This window comes from Canis lupus, chromosome 4, assembly GCF_003254725.2.
Source record: "Canis lupus dingo isolate Sandy chromosome 4, ASM325472v2, whole genome shotgun sequence".
Lineage (NCBI taxonomy): Eukaryota > Metazoa > Chordata > Mammalia > Carnivora > Canidae > Canis > Canis lupus.
Genome location: NC_064246.1, coordinates 60,636,784 through 60,655,928, shown reverse-complemented (window position 1 = coordinate 60,655,928; position 19,145 = coordinate 60,636,784). Strand labels below are relative to the sequence as shown.

At 39.8% G+C, this 19,145-nt stretch overlaps 1 protein-coding gene and 1 long non-coding RNA gene across 6 annotated transcripts in view; one reads left to right on the top strand and one right to left on the bottom strand.

Moving 5' to 3' along the window:
• HTR4 (5-hydroxytryptamine receptor 4) overlaps positions 1 to 19,145 on the bottom strand; it is a 178,445-nt gene that overhangs the window by 154,852 nt on the left and 4,448 nt on the right. For all 5 annotated transcript variants that reach the window (XM_035715626.2, XM_049109262.1, XM_049109263.1 and 2 more), the window contains exon 2: positions 6,062 to 6,134. In XM_035715626.2, coding sequence (XP_035571519.1) covers positions 6,062 to 6,087 — 26 coding nt within the window. In that variant the 5' untranslated portion in view covers positions 6,088 to 6,134. The remainder of the gene's footprint in view (positions 1 to 6,061; positions 6,135 to 19,145) is intronic.
• On the top strand, positions 1,357 to 17,807 carry LOC112651696 (uncharacterized). Its single transcript, XR_003130968.3, has 3 exons — positions 1,357 to 1,541; positions 13,774 to 13,853; positions 17,550 to 17,807. It is a non-coding gene; the product is annotated as an uncharacterized LOC112651696 (long non-coding RNA).

The window sequence follows — 19,145 nt, the reverse complement described above, 5'->3', positions numbered from 1 at the left end:
GGAGAAGCAGGCTCCATGGAATGAGCCTGACGTGGGACTCAATCCCAGGTCTCCAGGATCAGGTCCTGGGCCGAAAGCAGCACTAAACCACTGAGCCACCCAGGCTGCCTGAAAACCAGTTTTTATTCGGATTCCTTTCTCCCTTTCTTTCTCCCTTCTGTCCTTCCTTTCCTAAAGTGGCTACCAAAATAAACAATGTAAGATATTTTTCGGGAAGCAAAAGAAACAAGATGAAGTGACATCTTTCCAGTAAAAGCTGGAAAAATAAAATAAAGGCATGTTAGAGCCATAGTAAGTGCCTGGAGAGCTTCTGTACTTGCCAGTGGTAATTATAAACTTAGCTCTGAGTTTCCTAGAAACCCTAGCAAAAGGAGGAAAATGTTACCATTTATGAGATTCAGCATGCCTATAAGATGCCTTTTGGTTTGCTAATGAAACACATTAATAAGAAAGCACAATGGTTATTCTGTAGAGAACAGAATCTTAAAACAGCAGGTACGTATAGACAGCCCGTAGGGCCAGGAGGTAAGTCAAGGGTAGGTGGAGGCCACAGCTAAAAAGAATTAAGAGATAAATTCTTTCACTACCGAAAGTCTGGGGTCTTTATCTTGAGAAACCTTCAAAAAGCAAATTTGTATATATTTGGACTTTATTCCACTTGTCTCCTGTCTGAACCTTGTACTTTCTGGACCTAGAAATTGATAGAAAAATTCGTAGAAAGCAGAAACTTTTTATTTATTTTTTTTAAAGATTTTATTTATTCACTCATGATAGACATAGAAAGAGAGAGAGAGAGAGAGAGAGGCGGAGACACAGGCAGAGGGAGAAGCAGGCCCCATGCCAGGAGCACGACGTGGGACTCGATCCCGGGACTCCAGGATCACGCCCTGGGCCAAAGGCAGGCGCTGACCGCTGAGCCACCCAGGGATCCCCAGAAACTTTTTAACTGTAACAAACAGCAGGAAGGAGGGTGACATGGATGGCCTTTAGGGATCATACCAGAGCTGAGGAAAACCGCATGTCAAGAATCTGGTAGTTAGGGACTCCTGGGTGGCTCAGCGTTTGAGTGACTGCCTTCCGCTGAGGGCGTGATCCCAGGATCCAGGATCGGATCCCACATCAGGCTCCTGGCAGAGAGCCTCCTTCTCCCTCTGCCTGTGTGTCTGCCTCTCTCTCTCCCTCTCTCTCTCTCTCTCTCTCTGTGTCTCTCATGAGTAAATAAATAAAAATCTTAAAAAAAAAAAAGAAGAATCTGGTAGCAAAACAAAACAAAGCAAAAAGTGCCGGCTATCTCTGAGGTCACTCAGTAAGTGTTTCAGGGCATTATTAAGTAATATCATGAGTTTTGAGATAGCACTGGGGTCAGGCCCCACCAGGCTCATCGCCCAAATGCAGGCCAATGATGTTCTACAAAAAGTATCTGCTGCAAAATCATCAAAGCCATTGTTTCCAATCCTCTGTTCTTCAATCCTCCAAGAATAATAAAAGCTGTCTCCTCCAGGGCCCCAACAAGAAGCAAACAGAGCAAAAAACAACATCAGGTGGGTGTCAGATTATCTGTAAAGAGCCGCTGGCTTGATTGCTAAGTTTGAGAGACACTATTTACCAAAGGAGAGGACTGTCAGGCACTTGCCTCTATCCAGGGCCTGATTCACGGCTGGCTTTTCATCATGAGTCAATCCATCCTACATCGACTGCTCTCTGCAATGGATACCCTTAAGGGAAAGATATTTGCAGTGCTTTTCATATTTCTAAAATCAACACCTAGTATTTCTTTTTTTAGTCCAACTTTATAGTTCACAGTGAATATAGTTCATTATATATCTCACTATTAGGGTTCTTTTGTCACTGTATGAAATTCTATTTATGTGATTGTCTTCTAGCGAGGTCACGAGATCCTTCAGAACAGGCATTTTTGTTAACTCTTCCCAGTACATGGTTTAGGTGCTTGATCAATGCACATAAAACAAATGAAAGAACCCTCACTTACTTGTATTTACACACAGAGGAATATTATTTAAATACTTTATATAATTCCAACTGGTACAAGACAAATGGGATTAGATGGTGGTCATATTTTAGGTACCCGGTCTCCATCCCCTCTTCCTAAAGTGCACCAACTTCTTTGGAGAACTTAACTCTTCTCCATTGTATGTCATCTTCTTGAGGGGTACCTATTATAAAAGCTGGATAACAAGTGATCCCATGACTTCGCTCGGCCAATCAGATGTCATCTCCCAGGACTCTGACTCTTGAGTAACATACGGAAAAAGGAAACGGTTGGATGATATCCATGATGCAGAAATGTGCTGACCACTTCTTCCTGTGGTTGGCAATTGTTCCACTTCCTAGCTCTATGAAAACTCCCAAAATTCTTGTTGATTTGCAAGTCTGGTCCTCCACAGCATTTTTACCTTAATTATTTGACCATGCACATTGTGGCTTCCCCAAGATTACCTTTAAAAATGTTAGCAAGTTAGTTTCTGATGCTTGCAGCCAAAAACACAGGATCAAGCTTAACTAGCAAATCCAATTAATTGAAAACAAAGAAACAAAAAATGAAGTGGCCAGCATGGCCTGAAAAAATACTTAAATGTTAGACATTTTATTTAGCCCTAAAGGTCAACTAGGACCTCTCTGTCCCCTGATATCTGGGGAAAATTAGTCAGAGTCTCTTAATTTTACAGCCCATAGAGCTTTCAAAACTTTCACTCTGATTTCTGAAGTTTTTCCAGGCATGTATACTCTTCTGCCATCCTGTGCCTTTTAAGTGTTCATTCTCATATATGCATTCTCCCTTCCAAACACTTACCCAGACAGGAATGTCAGCCATGTTACTAACACACACTCATGCACACATACATATCCACATAAAATATGTGTAGTCTAGTAGAGGCAGTGCAGTTACGTGACCTCAAGCAGGTTACTTCATCCTCTGTGCCTTTGTGACCACACACTGTAAAGTGGGCATAATAATGGCTTGTGCCTCACAAGACTGCCTAAAAATTAAATGGATGGGGCAGCCCAGGTGGCTCAGTGGTTTAGCGCCCCCTTCGGCCCAGGGCCTGATCCTGGAGGCCCAGGATCAAGTCCTGAATTGGGCTCCCTGCGTGGAGCCTGCTTCTCCTTCTGCCTGTGTCTCTGCCTCTCTCTCTGTCTCTCTCTCTCTCTCTCTCTCTCTCTGTGTGTGTCCCTCATGAATAAATAAGTAAAATCTTTTAAAAAATTAAATGGATGATACACATTAAATTCATAGCTTATATGTCATCAACATTCAACTTTCAATTCCTAGCCAAGCTAGAAAATCTTACTAAAGGATGAGAGGCTGGGAGAGGTCATCACACACACCATACACAGTTAAACCAACAAATAAAGATCTGCAACCTAACTTCTCTCAGAGTCCCTTACAGGCCTTATGCCACTGGATGGTTCACAGTTTTCCAAGCAATGTTCAGTCTTCTCTTCTCTGAATCTTTTCTCTTCTCCAACCTTCTCTCTCCTCTGTTGACTCATTTTTCTGTCTTCAGAGCAAGCAGAAAAATTCCTCTCCTATGCTTGGTGGTTGGTCCCTAATCCTTTGGCTCTCATTTTCATAAACTAAAGGTATTTCCTTACCACACACATACACACACACACACACAAATTCTGGTCCCTGCTCTTAAAATAATAAAATTTATTCTATCTAATTATACCTAGAACATTGGTTTCTAGCCCCTACTCATTGGCATATTACCCTTATAAATTGTTTCACATCCTTTTACTAATGAATATTTTTAAATAACATAATATTTTTCTTTATACAAACTTATTTTCATTTTTTAAACAAACTCATCTTTACATTTTAAAAGAATATAGTTTAAAAGGAAATTGTATTTCACTATTATAAGTGTCAAAATAGTATTATTCACCATGATAAAATTACCTTAAAATAAATGATTACATAAAAAATTTTAAAAGATATTCACATACCACCTAAAATCATTATGTATTACTAGTGATCCATGCATCACAATTAGGTAAATGTGAGCCCAAAATGCCACCCTTTTTATGAACACCCAAAGGCTGGACTGAAGAGAGTATGAGTGGAGAGTCTGTGCATTTGCATGTTACTAATAGTGTGGGTAGAGAGGGGGAGTGAAGGAGGATGAACATATGTTGATGGGATCAGGTTAGAAATCTGACAAAGAGAATGGTTCAGAGATGATTCTGGGGAGTGATGTCATCTTGTATACTACAGGACTGTTCCATAGCACCCAGGAGAATGGCTAATGTTCATTTAATTGAACTATATTCTGCTATTAGAATCCAATGCTGCTGTAAATAAATGTTGAAAAGCTGGAAATGTTAGGGAATCATAAAATCTGAACTATCCAAAAAGAAGTTCATTTTACCAACAGATTCAACCTGATACAGTGTCTGAAACTTAAAACAATGCCATAACATCATAGATATCGCCCACTTCGGCCTTCTAACAAAAATTAAATTGAGATTCTCCAGATTCCACTCTGCTTTCCCTGTACAAATAATGTCACAAACTTTTGGAAGAAAATCAAGCACATGGCACTAGCCTAAAAAACTATCTTAAAGTTCTAAGACTTTGTACCAAGTTAGAGTATTGGGTAAGCGACCAAGTCCAGGATGCTGCTATTGCAAGTATAAAATGTTTTATTGCTAAAACAGAGCCTCTGTGAATATCTAGGTATACTAGAACACAGCCCTATTGGAAATGTATGTAATATATCAACAATGACTGGGTGATCAGCAATTCTTTATTAAATATCACCATATGTCAAGAATTAGGCAAGAGACACCTTCTGCCCTTAAGGAATACCGGGGTCTGGGTTGATAGTACATCTCTGCAGTTTGAGTCACATTACATTATAGTTTCTGTCAAGATATTTGACAACTCCCTTTTATCACAGAATTCTACGACATCAAACACAGAAACACAGTGCCCCTGATCTATATCTGAAATGTGCTTTCCGGGCAGCCCAGTGGCTCAGCGGTTTAGCACTGCCTTCAGCCCAGGGCCTGATCCTGGAGACCCCAGACTGAGTCCCACGTTGGGCTCCCTGCATGGAGCCTGCTCCTTCCTCTGCCTGTGTCTCTGCCCCACCCCCCTCTTTCTCTCTGTGTCTCTCATGAATAAATAAATAAAATCTTAAAAAAAGAAAGAAAAGAAGAAAGAAAGAAAGAAAGAAAGAAAGAAAGAAAGAAAGAAAGAAAGAAAGAAAGAAGAAAGAAAGAAAGAAAGAAAGAAAGAAAGAAAGAAAGAAAGAAAGAAAGAAAGAAAGAAGCTTTCTGATAGGTCTCAAGTGCAAAAAGTACTGCTCCCATGATTGTGTCAGGAATGTATTTTTTTCAGAATGTCTTCCAGATATTTATTGATATGGACGACTGAAGCTCAGCCCCAAATGCCAACTCATAACATTTAAGCTTTATTGAATACAATTTTCTTCACACTATTTGATTGTGCCAAATAAAATGCAGCAAACCTTCAGAGAAAATCTTCCTTAGGAGCCATCCTATTATCTGATCTCCAAGGGTTGCAGGAAATGACAGGAAAACAAAACCAAACCATTTAGCTTTATGTAACTATACCATGCAGCCATCATGTCATGTAATCTAATAACCTGGTTGAAAAAAGAAGTGGGCAGGCTAGAACCTGTTATACAAAGCTATCTGAATGTATATCTAAAGTTTAGATGTACAGAGAGATGTTCTTAAGCTATTTTTACCCCCATTTAAATACATCTTCTTTCTTCCTATTATACAGATGAATATCTATCTTCATGTTATACCGCCTCTCATAATGCAGACTTTTAATATAAGCATCTGGAAATATTTCCAGCCATATTATATTTATCACTTAAGCAGAAATGAAAAAAAAAAACCCTCTAATAATCAAACATCACATTCATGATTACATGTGAAACACTGAAGAAAATCCACATCTGCTGGATTTGTAACTCTACCACAACAGATTTTTCAGAGGTTTCATAGTTCAAATGGCTATAACTTACAGTAGCATAATTACAGTATATACAGAAATATAATATACCTCACATTAGCATCAAGTTCATCCATTACAGGAAATAGGCATGGGTGAGTTGGATTTCAGTGCCCACAGGGTCCTATATGTGAGAAAAAAAAAAAAAAGGTTAGACAATGATTTGATTTAGGAAAATGCAAGTCCTTGCTAAAGGAAAAAAATGCCAGATAATCACGGCTTCCTATTTATTAAGACTTTTGTTCTGGGGCACGTAGGTGGCCCCGTCAGTTAAGCGTCTGCCTTAGGCTCAGGTCATGATCCCAGGGTCCTGGGATGGAGCTGCATGTTGGGCTCCCTGCTCAGCAGAGTCTGCTTTGCTTCTTCCTCTCCCTCTGCCCCTCCCCTCCTCTGCTTGTGCTTATTTAAATCTTAAAAAAAAAAAAAAAAAAAAAAAGACTTGTTTTGTAGAGTATCAGAAAGTATTTAATAAACCATACTATAGCAAAAAGCTATTACTGTACTGAAGTACTGAAGTATGACACAGCTGAGTACTGCAGTTTCTTTACCGTTTTACTAGTCTCCTGGAAATTAAAACACACTGGTACTGCTTTTTACTCCATGTTAATCAGTTTACTTAATACTTTTTGTTCTTCTCAGAAATATAGTTTATTTATATGATCTGCATTAGGACACTAGCTTGTGAAAATAAGTTGCTACATCGTTATGATTAAAATGGTATATTGCCTAAAATGGTCAGGCACCTTGTTTTCTATGAAGATCTTCAAGGTTGGTTTTTCTTTTTAAAACTCTTTTTGAAGCTAGGTAATCACATATCCATTTGAAAATCTAGTACACTCTTGAGAACTCTCTGCTCAAAAGAATCGATGGTCATGCACATACATATATACTTCCAGAGGGGTCCATGATTCCTCAAAGCTCATTCATGAATCCCAGGCTAAGAACTCCGAATTCAAGGGGAGTGGACTTTCAAACTACCAAAAGTTCCTCTGGCATGGATCCTTAGAAGACCTTACACACTTTACTAGGCAGGTATTCACTGATCTCCAAGCTGGCCCTCTTAACTGACTATAGGTTTTATTTTTTAGAAGAATTCCTATGTTCTGCATCACATTTTTTGCACGTCATAGCCACTTGGAGAATGGAGGGGGGTGAAGATCTCGGTCTGCCTCTTTGGAGGTGACCCTAAGCTAGTCCCTTTTTCCTTCTAAGCTTTACCATCCACTTCTCAGTAAGCAGAGGGATTGGAGGAGATGACCTCTGGGTTCACTTCCAGCTCTCACATTCCATAATTCCATCTGCTGGTTTTCTAATCAAATCTTACCAAGAAGAAACTTTAAATCTGTTTATGTAGACAACAGAATCAGCAAAAGCCTGGACCCTTGGATGCTTTGGTCAGGGTGGACCAATCACATTCACCTGGCTGCTAGGAAGAGACTAGCAGACCATCAGAGCTGGAAAGGATGTAGATTTATCCATGTTTTCCAGTGTTTGTTCTTTAGAACCTCAAAGATTAATAAGGACTCCTGTGGACATTTCTGAGTTTCGGGCCAAGTATGATGAAGGCTTAGCCTCCAGGACTCTGAACTCCCTACTCTGACCTCAAGCAAAGTAGCTCTGTCCACTTCAATCTCTTTTACATTTTTGAACCTGGAGTAATCTTTTGTTTGAAATACTTAAGTACAAAGCTTTAACTATTGAAGTGACTGGCGCCATCCTCCTTCCTCCTCTATCTAAAATCTTTCTTGAAGTGATCACACATCCATTCCTATAGCTTAAAATAAAAAACATTTAAGGGATGCTTAGCTAGCTCAGTCGGTGGAGCATGCGACTCTTGATCTTGGGGCTGTAAGTTCGAGCCCCGCGTTGGGTGTGGAGATCATTTTTAAAAATTTAAAAAATAGGGGATCCTGGGTGGCTCAGTTGGCTAAGCATCTGCCTTTGGCTCAGGGCATGATCCTGGGGGTCCGGAATGGGAGTCCCACATCACCCCTTGCAGGGAGCCTGCTTCTCCCTCTGCCTATGTCTCTGCCTCTCTCTCTGTGTGTCTCTCATGAATAAATAAATAAAACCTTTTTTAAAAAAATTAAAAATAAAATAAAAAGCAACTCAAACCAAACTCTACATTTCCCACTCCCAACACAAAAACTTAATCTTCACTTAGTGTTTTCCATTTCAGCAAATGGCACCATCATTTACCCAGTTAAACAAACAACCTCTTTTTCTCACCCCTCCAATCAAACTGTCAGCAAATTGATCCTCTCTATTTTGAAAATGATTAATTAATCTGAGTTTTTCTCAAATCTCTCCAGAACCAGCACTCTGGTCCACACTACCATCTCTTTTCTTCAGATACCACCACACTTTCCATAATTGCTCTTCTGCTTGCTCCACTATCATCATCTTTTGCCCCCACAGTAGCCAGAATGGTATTTTAAACATATAAGCCAGATCATGTCTCGCCTGCATAAAATTCTAGTGGCTTCTAGTCACACTTATAATTAAATCCAAACTTCTTATCATGGCCAATCATACTCTACTAGATCTGGCCTCACCTAGCTCCCCATCAATCTCAACATGCTCCACCCCCTCAGTGTTCTTGACCTCACTGGTTTTGCTACCTTCCTTGGCCATAAAAGTAGGTTTTCACCTCAGGCCCTTTTCATCTGTTGCCTCCTCTCAACTGTCACTTTCTCATTGAAATCTTCTCTGATCACCTGAGTAAAATTTCAGACCTCATTCTCTAGAAGTTTCTATCCTCTTTATATACTCTATTTTCTTGTACTAGCACATGCATTATATATATTCTATTGTCTTTATTGATCTTCCTTACTACAATAGTTGCAAAAGGGCATAGTTAGATATCTGATCACTATTATACCCTTAGTGCCCAGAAAAATACCTGGTATATTACATTGTCTTCCTAGATATTTGTTGAGTCAGATAAATAGCTAATTAGTTTTGCAAGTGAAGAAGCTGAGGTTTGAGGGTTTGTGATTCGCTGAGAGGTAATCTATGGACCACCCAGGGTACAATACTGTAATTTTTAAGAGCAGCAAAAAACCATCCCATCTTTACCATTTTTACCCATTTATCTTTTACTAAGTATTAGCAAGTGCCAAACACTGTCTTTTTCCTCTTCTTCCAAGCTACTGTTAGATGAAGATACTATAAGCCAGAGGGGTTAACTGACTTGCCAAAGTCACACAGCTGGCACTTGACCAAACCAGGAACAGAATCCAAGTCTGTGAATTCCAAAACTCAAGTTTTATTTTGTAGAGCTCTTGTCATCATATCATTCTTCCTTCCACTGGAAGAGAAGGAATCCTTCTTTGACTGAAAGTAGTGCTTTGAATTTCCTTCAGAGAACCACGCCTCCCCTGCCTCCATCCCTAGGTCTAGTGATGAGCAAAAGATGGGTGGTCACTAGCCAATCAGAACAGTTCACTCCCTGGCCACATTCATTATCTGACCGGTAGCCTAGTCAAGCTAACCCAGGGATTTTTGCTAGAAAGAGTCTCTCTGTTTTCCCTAGTGTTGGTAGACTGTTAAGACTTTCGGTTTGAAGCTATTGGTGACCATCGATGCCACTCTGTGGAGAGAGCCTGTCTGAGAATGAAGCTGACCACTGTGAAAGCAGAGTTGGAACATAGAAAGCTTGGGGTTTAAGATCCAACAGTGTCTTAAGATAGTTTACACCTGAAATTCCTAACTATATGAGCCAACAAACTCCTTTTTTTTCCTTCTTAAGCCAGTTTGAGCTGGGTTCTGACCATTACTTGTAACCAAAAGAATCCTGAGTAATAGATCAAAAAATCAACTGTATTTATATACAGATTAGAAGGAAGAGAAACTGGAACTAAGGAAACCAGTTAAAAGCCAGCTAAAGTTCATCTCATTGGAACTGCATTTGAAAATGTTACAACACCGGCAAAACCTTCTATATTCATAGCAACATACATTGTTATGTCTTGCTCATCAGAAACCCAATGAGCAAATTTAAAATGATTGCCATTTAACAAGCCAGTGAGATAGCCTGCATTTTGTCAGAGAGAGAGGAACAGTAACAAAACATAAATTTGTGATTCGTATCTATCCTGATTTGATTAATCCATCACAGTCCACTACTTTCTGCCAAGCTCACCAGGGCTAACTAATCAGAAGCGTGATTACAGAGATACCTCTCATCAGGAAGATTGCATACAGTGAGAGGGGTGTACAAGAAACCAGTGTTTTTATCTTGCATACTCACATTTCTGGCTCCTTAGCTACCTGAGCAATTAAAGACACAATCCACTGAGAGCATCTCCGGTGCCTGGGTATAAGCTATGTCACTTTTACAGGTTCTGCCAATCTGAAATTCAATTAGACTGCATGTGTGTGTGCATTTTAATGACAGTCATACTGTATCCTTATCTAAGGGACAATGAGTATCCCTTGTGCTGGTCTCCTTCAGGGAAACAGTCCTGGATTCTTGTAACCAGATAAAGAGCATGGCAAGTCTTGGGAAAGGCAAACGAAATCTTCTACCGTATGAAGTCCGAAGGAAAGTCTCAGTATTCTCTCAGGGCAAGGATAAGCTCAAGCAACCAGAATTATTCAAAATGCTTTATCCGTCACAAAAGTGAAGCTTCAGCAACACGCAACTCTATTAGATTATTTGGAGCTTCTTTTCCTTGTTGGATACACTGAGATTGATCTTTCTTTAAAAGGGAAGAGGAAAAAATAAAGGGAAGAGGAATGGGACATCTGGGTGGCTCAGTGGTTGTGATCCCGGGGTCCTGGGATCGAGTCCCACATCATGCTCCCCACAGGGAGCCTGCTTCTCCCTCTGCCTATGTCTCTGCTTCTCTGTGTCTCTCATGAGTAAATAAATAAAATCTTAAAAAAAAAAAAAAAAAGGAAGAGGAAGAGGTCTTCCTACTTAAGTCCACCCATTGCTGATTCCAACCGTTGGTTTTCTGGGTTACAAACTTTAAATAACTAAAGGGCAAATCCAAAAGGTAAGTACACCCCATCTTTACCCTTGTTCTTTTACTCAGAATATCCTGAAAGACTGCGGTGGAACAGTTGTTAATGGTTAACAGAAGGTGTGTAGTTGCATCTCTATTATGAGAAGTGTGAGAACAAGGCTCACCTGTAAATAGTCCCCATCTATTGGAGTGAAATATCGACGTAGTTTGGTACAATGCCAACATCTGCCAACCAGGAGAGCTATGTCATAACCTCAATTTACTTTCCTGCACTTTGGTTTTTTTCCTTCTGGTTTTGATTTCATGGGCGGATATTCATGCATAACTGTGCATGGATTGACCACGTTTCTTCATAGAGTATGCTTACACGGGTTAAATTCCTACATCAAAGGGCATATTCCAATACCTTTATTTTGGACAAGTGTCAGCAATAAGTAAAACATTATTTATCTTAATAGCCAAATTGAGGGTGGGAGCTTGACATAATGGAAGCAGCAAGCACTGGACCAGGAGTCCCTGGGCCTGGGTTATCAGCCTGACCCTGCTATTAACTCACTGTTTTTATCATTAAGCAAGTCTGTTCACCAATCAGACTCTCAGTTCCCCCAAGAGTAGAACGGACTGGGCCAGTGGGTCCTAGGCAGGGGGAGCAAAGGGAGAAATTTCAAGTAATTACAGCTTCTCAGAAGCTAAAAGAAATTTTGAAAATGTGAGTCACTTGTCATTGGAGGCATCCAAGCAACATGTGTGTAAGGATATATAAATGAGAACTATAATTTCAGTGACTGATAGGGTTTCATCCAGTACAATTATAGGACTGGGACAGTCTATAATAATACTTTTGCCTTTCATATCCCCAGAAAAAGATCAAGTGTTTTGAATCACTTCCCAATTTTAAAAAACAATGCATGCTCAATTCACATATACTGTCTCAAATATGCTTCACCTACTATTGAGCATGAGCACAGACATCTCTGAGCAGGTAGGACAAAAAGAAAAGCAGTGTAAAGTGTAATCAAATAAGGCCAGATATCTGATAAGAGTTAGCTGACAAAAGCTTCTTCTTGGCCTCACCAGCACATGCCCTAACCCACTAATGGCCATTTGTGTCAAATACAATATCACCAGGTTCCAAACACAGCCATCCTCACAGGATATAGAAATATCCCATGGTGATCATGATGGCCTAGTAACCATTACTATGAAAAATATTCTTAGATCGTGCAAAAGATTGTAACTGTGCAAATTCTCATTCCATAGAAGAAAAACAATTCTTCTCCACAGCTATTTACAGGGACTTTGTTTTGGAAAATATTAGAAATTTGTAGAATGCTGTTTCAGCACTTTTTTTAAACCTCAGTTGATACACTAACTCTTTAAAAAAAAATTTCTCTTTACAAATCAGTATTGAAAACATCATCTTACTTGTTATCTAGACATCTAAATGGTGGTGTGTAAGCCATTAAAAAAGAGAGGGGGCCTATATTCTAGGAGTTGAGCATACATTAGCAAGTGTCTTTCTAGGGATGGCAGTCAAATGCCATTGGTACTAAGTCATCTGGGAAGATCTAGTCCTAAATAAAAAGCTTCCAGCTGTTTCATTCCAATAACTGGAAACCCATATAGATGCCAATTCAGTTATCCTGAAGGGACCACCAGGCAAATATGTACAATTCGGATGCAAAATGGCTTTTAACTTTTTTTCAAATTGACTAAGAAAGTATTCCTTTTGGATAAATACACATTTCTCAGCTGGAAATTGTAGCCCCTCTGTCAGAAAACTGATATTGAAAATAGCGTTTAACAATAAAAGAATACTTAGGAAGCATACTCAATCCACCTTTGGGGGGAAAGAATGGACTATAGGAAAAGTAAAGAAGAAACACGGACTTCCATTTGATGTAACTGCACAGAGTACATCTAGAGTACTTCTAGAAATCAGATATTTTTAAAAGCAGAGATTTCCTCTAAATAGTTATTATATAGAGGATTTCCTTTAAATATATACAATTTATTTACATTTCTGATCACTTGATTAATGACTTACCCCTAATTTGAACACAACCTCATTTGTCTGTCAAATGAATGGCATAACAGGATATGAAAGTTCTGCTTGATAACTAGAGAAGGAAGTAGTCCTGTCTTTGGGTCTCCAAAGGAGAGATGGAATCTCAAGTTTGAGACTCACTCTGAGGTAGGTCAGCCAACCTCAGAGCTGTCCAGTTACTGACCCGTGTGCCTTGGCAAGCAACAAGATCCATCTCGTTGGGAGGCTCCCACAGAGGCCAGAAAACCAGTCAATCAGTCACGGTGGAAGGGAGGAAGCAAGTCTGAGATGATTCTGAATTCTGATGAAATCCAGGAATGCAATGAGAGCAGAACTAAAGAGGCTGTTTACTGGAGAGCAGAGGTTCTCAAGTTTAAGCATGCATAAGAATCACCCGCAGTCTTGTTAAAACAATGGGGGGGGCACTTTCAAGTTTCTGATTCAGTAGGGTTAGAGTGGAAAATTTGCATCTCTACCAAGTACTGCAGATACTGTTGGCCTGGGGACCACTCTTGAAGGTAAAACATCAATTCCCCAAGTATGGTTCTCATGCCACTGGAAACAGCACAAGATATTAGGCAGTAGGTGGATAGAGCATTAAGTACTGTTAGATCATATGGTTAAAAATGTGTTCTTTCATTTTCTATTTTAATCACTGTTATTTACGTTGAAGAAAGAAACTCAAATAAGTGTTAGTTTATCTTCAAAACCCTCCTGACATTTGGTAATCTCTCTCTTATAAGAAAAGAAGAGGTCCCAAGCTCACTATCTTTTGCTAGAAACACATTATCTTCCTGAGGTCCTCCGAGAAGCAGATCTTGAGGTGAGGATCAAATAAATGCACATTGTTCTTTGTCAGGTGCAAGTAGAGTAACAGAGGACTAATGAGACAGAGAAGGGAGGGGGGTGAAAGGCAGCCAAGGAGGAATGTGTTCTGAAGCCACGGAAGCTTAATCTCACGTGGAAGCTCTGGAAAATGATGTAAACATGCCTCAGAATTATCATGGACACTCAGGGAGGTCACTGGGGTATTAATATTCCCACAACCATGGTTTATCATGGTTAACGGCCATCCACAGGGGGCCATGGTATCCCAGGAACTTTCAGAGCTTTGTGCTTGTAAGCACAGTCAATTATAGCAGACCAAGGGCAGCCCTCCAAAGATGATGTAGATTCATCACTGGGAATCAGGATGGTGTACAGAGAAATGGTGAGGGGTCTGCAGGAAAACAAGAGAGACAGCGATATCTGTTACAACTATCTAGCTAAAATCCGATATATTGCTTTGTGTGTGTTGCATTTGCTTTGACAGCTACCTTCTATTGCTTGCAGTTGGCGCTGGTTTCACTTACATTTTTGTTTCTTTATAAAATAAATTTATTTAAGGAAAACTAATTGAACTAAAGAAAAGTGCTACACAGATAATGCTCCAGATGGCATGAGAAGGTGGCAAGAATCACAAAGGTAGTACTCAAATGATTGAAGCTTGGGAGACCCCGGCATAGTGGTTTAAATCAGAGGTTGGCATTTTTTTCTTTTTCTTTTTTTTTTCTGTAGAGGGCCATTTACCAAATATTTTAGGCTTTTTGGAGCACAGAGTCATTATCACAACCACCTAACTAACATGCTATAGCACAAAACTGCCATAAACAGTACGTAAATGAATATGTGCAGCTGTTTTCCAATAAAAAAAAAGTATTTATGGACACCGAATTTGAATTTCATATAATTTTCATTTGTCACAAAAGAGTATTCTTTTCGTTTTCAACAATTAAAAAAAAAATGTAAATTCCGTTCTCTGCTCACAGGCCATACAAAAACAGGCAGCCAGTCAGGTAGTTTGCCACCCGATTCAAAGTATGGCCTTGCAATCTGTCCTAGTTCTATTGATTACCAGTTATACTCTTGGAGGAATCACTTAGAAAACCTAGCCTCAGGATGCCTGGGAGGCTCACCAGCTGAGTGGCTGCCTTTGGCTCAGGTCATGATCCCGGGATCCAGGGTTTGAGTCCCACATCGGGCTCCCTGCGAGGAGCCTGGTTCTCACTCTGCCTGTGTCTCTGCCCCTCTCTGTGTGTCTCTCATGAATAAATAAATAAAATATTTTTTAAAAAAAGAAAGAAAATTTAGCCTCAGTGCCCCCATCTGTATATAACAAGGATAAGCACAATACCAACCTCACAAGATTGTTGCAAAATAAATGAAAATGAATACTTACAAAGCAAGTGCCCAGTGAGTTCTCAATATAATTTTAGCCAGCTATTGTGACAAGGTGGTCTCCAGCTTGGCAGTGCCCCAGTCATCGGAGGCTGGATGTTTCCTACTCTGCTTCTCCATGAAGGCAGCTATGGACCTGGGGACTGATCTCCTCTACTTTGGGACATGGTTATAGAAATTATTCCTCTTCTCCACAGGATAGGCCCCTAAAAGCTGAGTGTCAGAATGCCAGGAGCATCTGGTACCCACCCCTTAGAGGCCTGGAATTGAGAGGAGGTCAAGTTAAAATTTGCATTCCATCTAAATAAAGTTTTCAAAATTAGTATTTTGAACTTTGCAGAATTACGCTGCTGACAACAGTGGTTCTCTAACATTAGAGTAGCTAAAATCACTTGCAAAACTGCAGATTTGGGTGCTTGGTTCAAAGGATCTCTGAATCAGTAGGTCAGGAATCTGCATTTTAATAAATGTCCCAGTGATTTTGGTGCAGATGATTCATGGAGAGCACTTTGGGCAACTCTGCAAGGATGGAGTACAATCCACTCAGGTGAGCACATCCCTCTGAAATCCCTTTTAAGAGCTTTCCCTCTCTATTTAAATGTCTTCTTGGCAGAAAGACTGGGATTATAGTATTTGCTACATGCATGCCAAGAAAAGGTCTGGGCCAGCCTATTTACTTCTTCTTTCCTCCCTCTTTTCTATTCCTTCTGAACCTCCTGGGCTAGCAAATAGTTTATACAGAACTCTCCACTTCAGATATCATGTGCTGACTATCATATCAAATTAAGCATCCTAGTGCAATCTCAAAGGACATGGGCTATTTACAGCTTGGATGGAAATTCTTGAGCAGAATCTGAATCTTTCCTGGACTAATAAGGAGTCACCTCCCCAAAAGCTGCTAAGCATATTCTCCCTCTAACAGTTCCTAAACAAACCCCTCAGGAAAAAGATTTATCTAGACCCATTGATTTTAGAAGGGCCCATTTAATGCAGAAGAGAAGAATCCTATATTTCTATAACTGGTATTTGTTGAGCACACACTAAGTACTAATCCCTTCACATGTGTTTTTTCATTGCATCTTCACACCACACTCTGAAGGAGTATTGTAATTATACCCATTTCACAGATGAAGAAACCGAGGCATAGAAAGGAGACATTGTCCAGGGCCACACCAGGCAGTGGCTTTAGAACACAGACCTTCGACCACTAAGTTACCCCATAAGGGATCTCCATAACTCCCCATCTCAACTTTCCAAGTTCAATTTTATTAACTAGATATTTATGTAGCTCCTCAAAATCTAGATGTAAAGAGGCTGTTTTCACCAAGGCCCAAATTTGTTCTCAGCACCTTGTGACTCTGAGTTCCTCATTTTGCTTCTATAATCCCTAGGTTTCCAGCTATTCGGTATGGTTAAGATATCCAGCCCACCTGTCTTGCAGATCTGCTACTACTCATAAAGTTCAGATAAGATGACATATGTAAAAGTCCTCTGAACAGGGTGAAAAGTTATCTAAAAAGTAATTCTCTAGCTTGTCATTGCTACAAATTATTCTAAAATGTTGGGAGTGTATTAGTTTTGTAAAATCACCAATGGCAAAAATCAAATTTTACAGAAATGTGGGTTAGGTTATAAAGTACCAACCCTGCAGATCTTTGCAGAGCAAAGAAATCACTACCTTTACTCCCAAAGTGAACTATTTATTGTGGGTCAATGTAATGGAAATTTCAGAAGCTTAAGAATCAGATGACCTGGGTGCTGGTCATTTCCCTGCCACTAATTGACCTTGAGTGAGTGTTTCCCTCCCATTTTCCAGGAGATATAATGCTGTTTGATGCTAGAGAAAGTGCTGGGAGTTAGACTGCCAGTGTTAAATCTCAGCATCATCCCTCCACAAGAGGTGGTGACCTTGGGCAAGTCATGTCAACTGTTTTGGTCTCAGTTTCCCAGTCATAAAAATGAGAGCAAGAAACAGAAACTTACTTTAAAATCATCCAAATAATGGACTTGGTGAATGGATAGGGAGATGAATAGATAGAAATATATGACAAAGCATATTAAAGCAAAGTTAAGTTAGTAAAGCAAGTCAGTAAAATGTTAACTATGAAGCTATGTGGTGAGTATATGAGGGTTCACCATATAATTCTCTCAATTTTTCTCTTAATTTTTTTTTTTACAATACAATGTTGGGAAATAAAAAAGACATCAACAAGTTTGTTAGAAGAGTTGGATGAGATACAGAGCTTTCAGCAGTGTCACAATAAGTGCTTGTCCTATATTATCAATATTATTTACTGTACAGATAAAAGAGAAGACAAGATGATGGATCCCCTCAGATTTGACGATCTGTGAGTCAAAGTGGTGCTAGGTGAGCCAGAACCATGACACGCATGAGCAGAATGAGAAGCCAGGCCACATGGCATAGAAACCAGATGGACAGAGAGGAGCCAAGATTCAGCTACAGACATATCAGAAACCAAAAAGTACGCACAAATGGAAGCAGCAGAACCCCATGCTGGGAAGGCCTAATATGAGGGGACCTTGAAAATAAAAACAGGTCATCTTTAATACATGACAAATTAATGTGCTTCACTATCAGACATCCCTTTGGTAGGAGAAAAGCACTAGATATTAAGTCAAACCTGAGATCAAATCTTGTCTCTGCCACACTGGTTGTGTGACACAGGAGACATTCATTCATGTGTCCATCAGACCACTTGTACTGGGAATATATACCATTACCAACAGTGAGCCCCATGGCAACCATGCTTCTGCTCTGATCACTTGGTGATAAATGACTGGGCCAATCAGATTCTCTCTGCTGAGAGACACACTCTTGGGAATGCGTCACAATATTGGCAGAGCAATGGAGAAAGGACTGGGAATTCCTGGAGCTGTGTTCTCTGGTGATGTTCTGGTCCTCATTCTTCCTGGGATCTAGTTCCATGAATACATGAGAAAAGCCTCATTATCCTTCCAATAATTTCCAATTTTTGCTTAAGCAAGCCAATATTGACTCCTATTATGTATCAACAAAAACATATATTTACTAATACAATTAGACTAACAGATAAGAGTTTGCTTCAAGTTTCCAGGCCTTGGTTCTTCCATCTGTAAATGAGAGAAACACATCTTCTGTCAGGGTTTTGATATAAAAATCAAAGAAGGCCAGGTGTCTACAATTCCACAACACCTGGTAAATATTCAAGAAACATTATTTAAATAACAGGTTTCTGAGCTTCCAAACAGCTAGATCTTTCTGAGCAAGTACTTGGAGTCACCTTGTTCAGGTGAAGGATGCATGGCTGTGCAAAAAGAGGCAGAGGCTGAGTTGAGAAGGAAGGGGTTGATGGAGCTTGAAATCTGGTTTGAAAAGAAACTTTTTCTGATTGAGATTTTAAAAATTTAATCAGCGATATGGAAACGTTCCGACTTGGATTTCTGTTGGGTTTCTTCATGGTACTAATGTTGATTTGAATGCAGAAAAAATGCAAAGGAACTACAAGGAAACAAAAGCTGAATGGACAGATAACAAACCATTCTCAATCCCGGAGGAACTGGTCAGAAGGTATCTGGCAGCAGATTGGATGTTTAAGAACTTTTCATTTGGATTATCCTGTGAGTAATGAGGGATTTTTATCATTGCAAATGAAGTAGCCATGGGCCGGTGTGAGGAGGTAGGGAGCAGGAAAAGATCTAAGATCAGAATTAATCTAACCTAGAAGTACCAAAGCTCAGAAAAAAAGCAGAGGCTTTTCTGAAGTTCAGAATGAGAGGTAAAGTTTAGAAGCTTCAAGGGAAATGCGAACTAGTCCTGAGCAGTGACTGTTCTTTCAATCTTTGCTCTAACCATTGGCTCTCATTAATCTAAATGCTTAGCTACCTTCAAAATAACTTT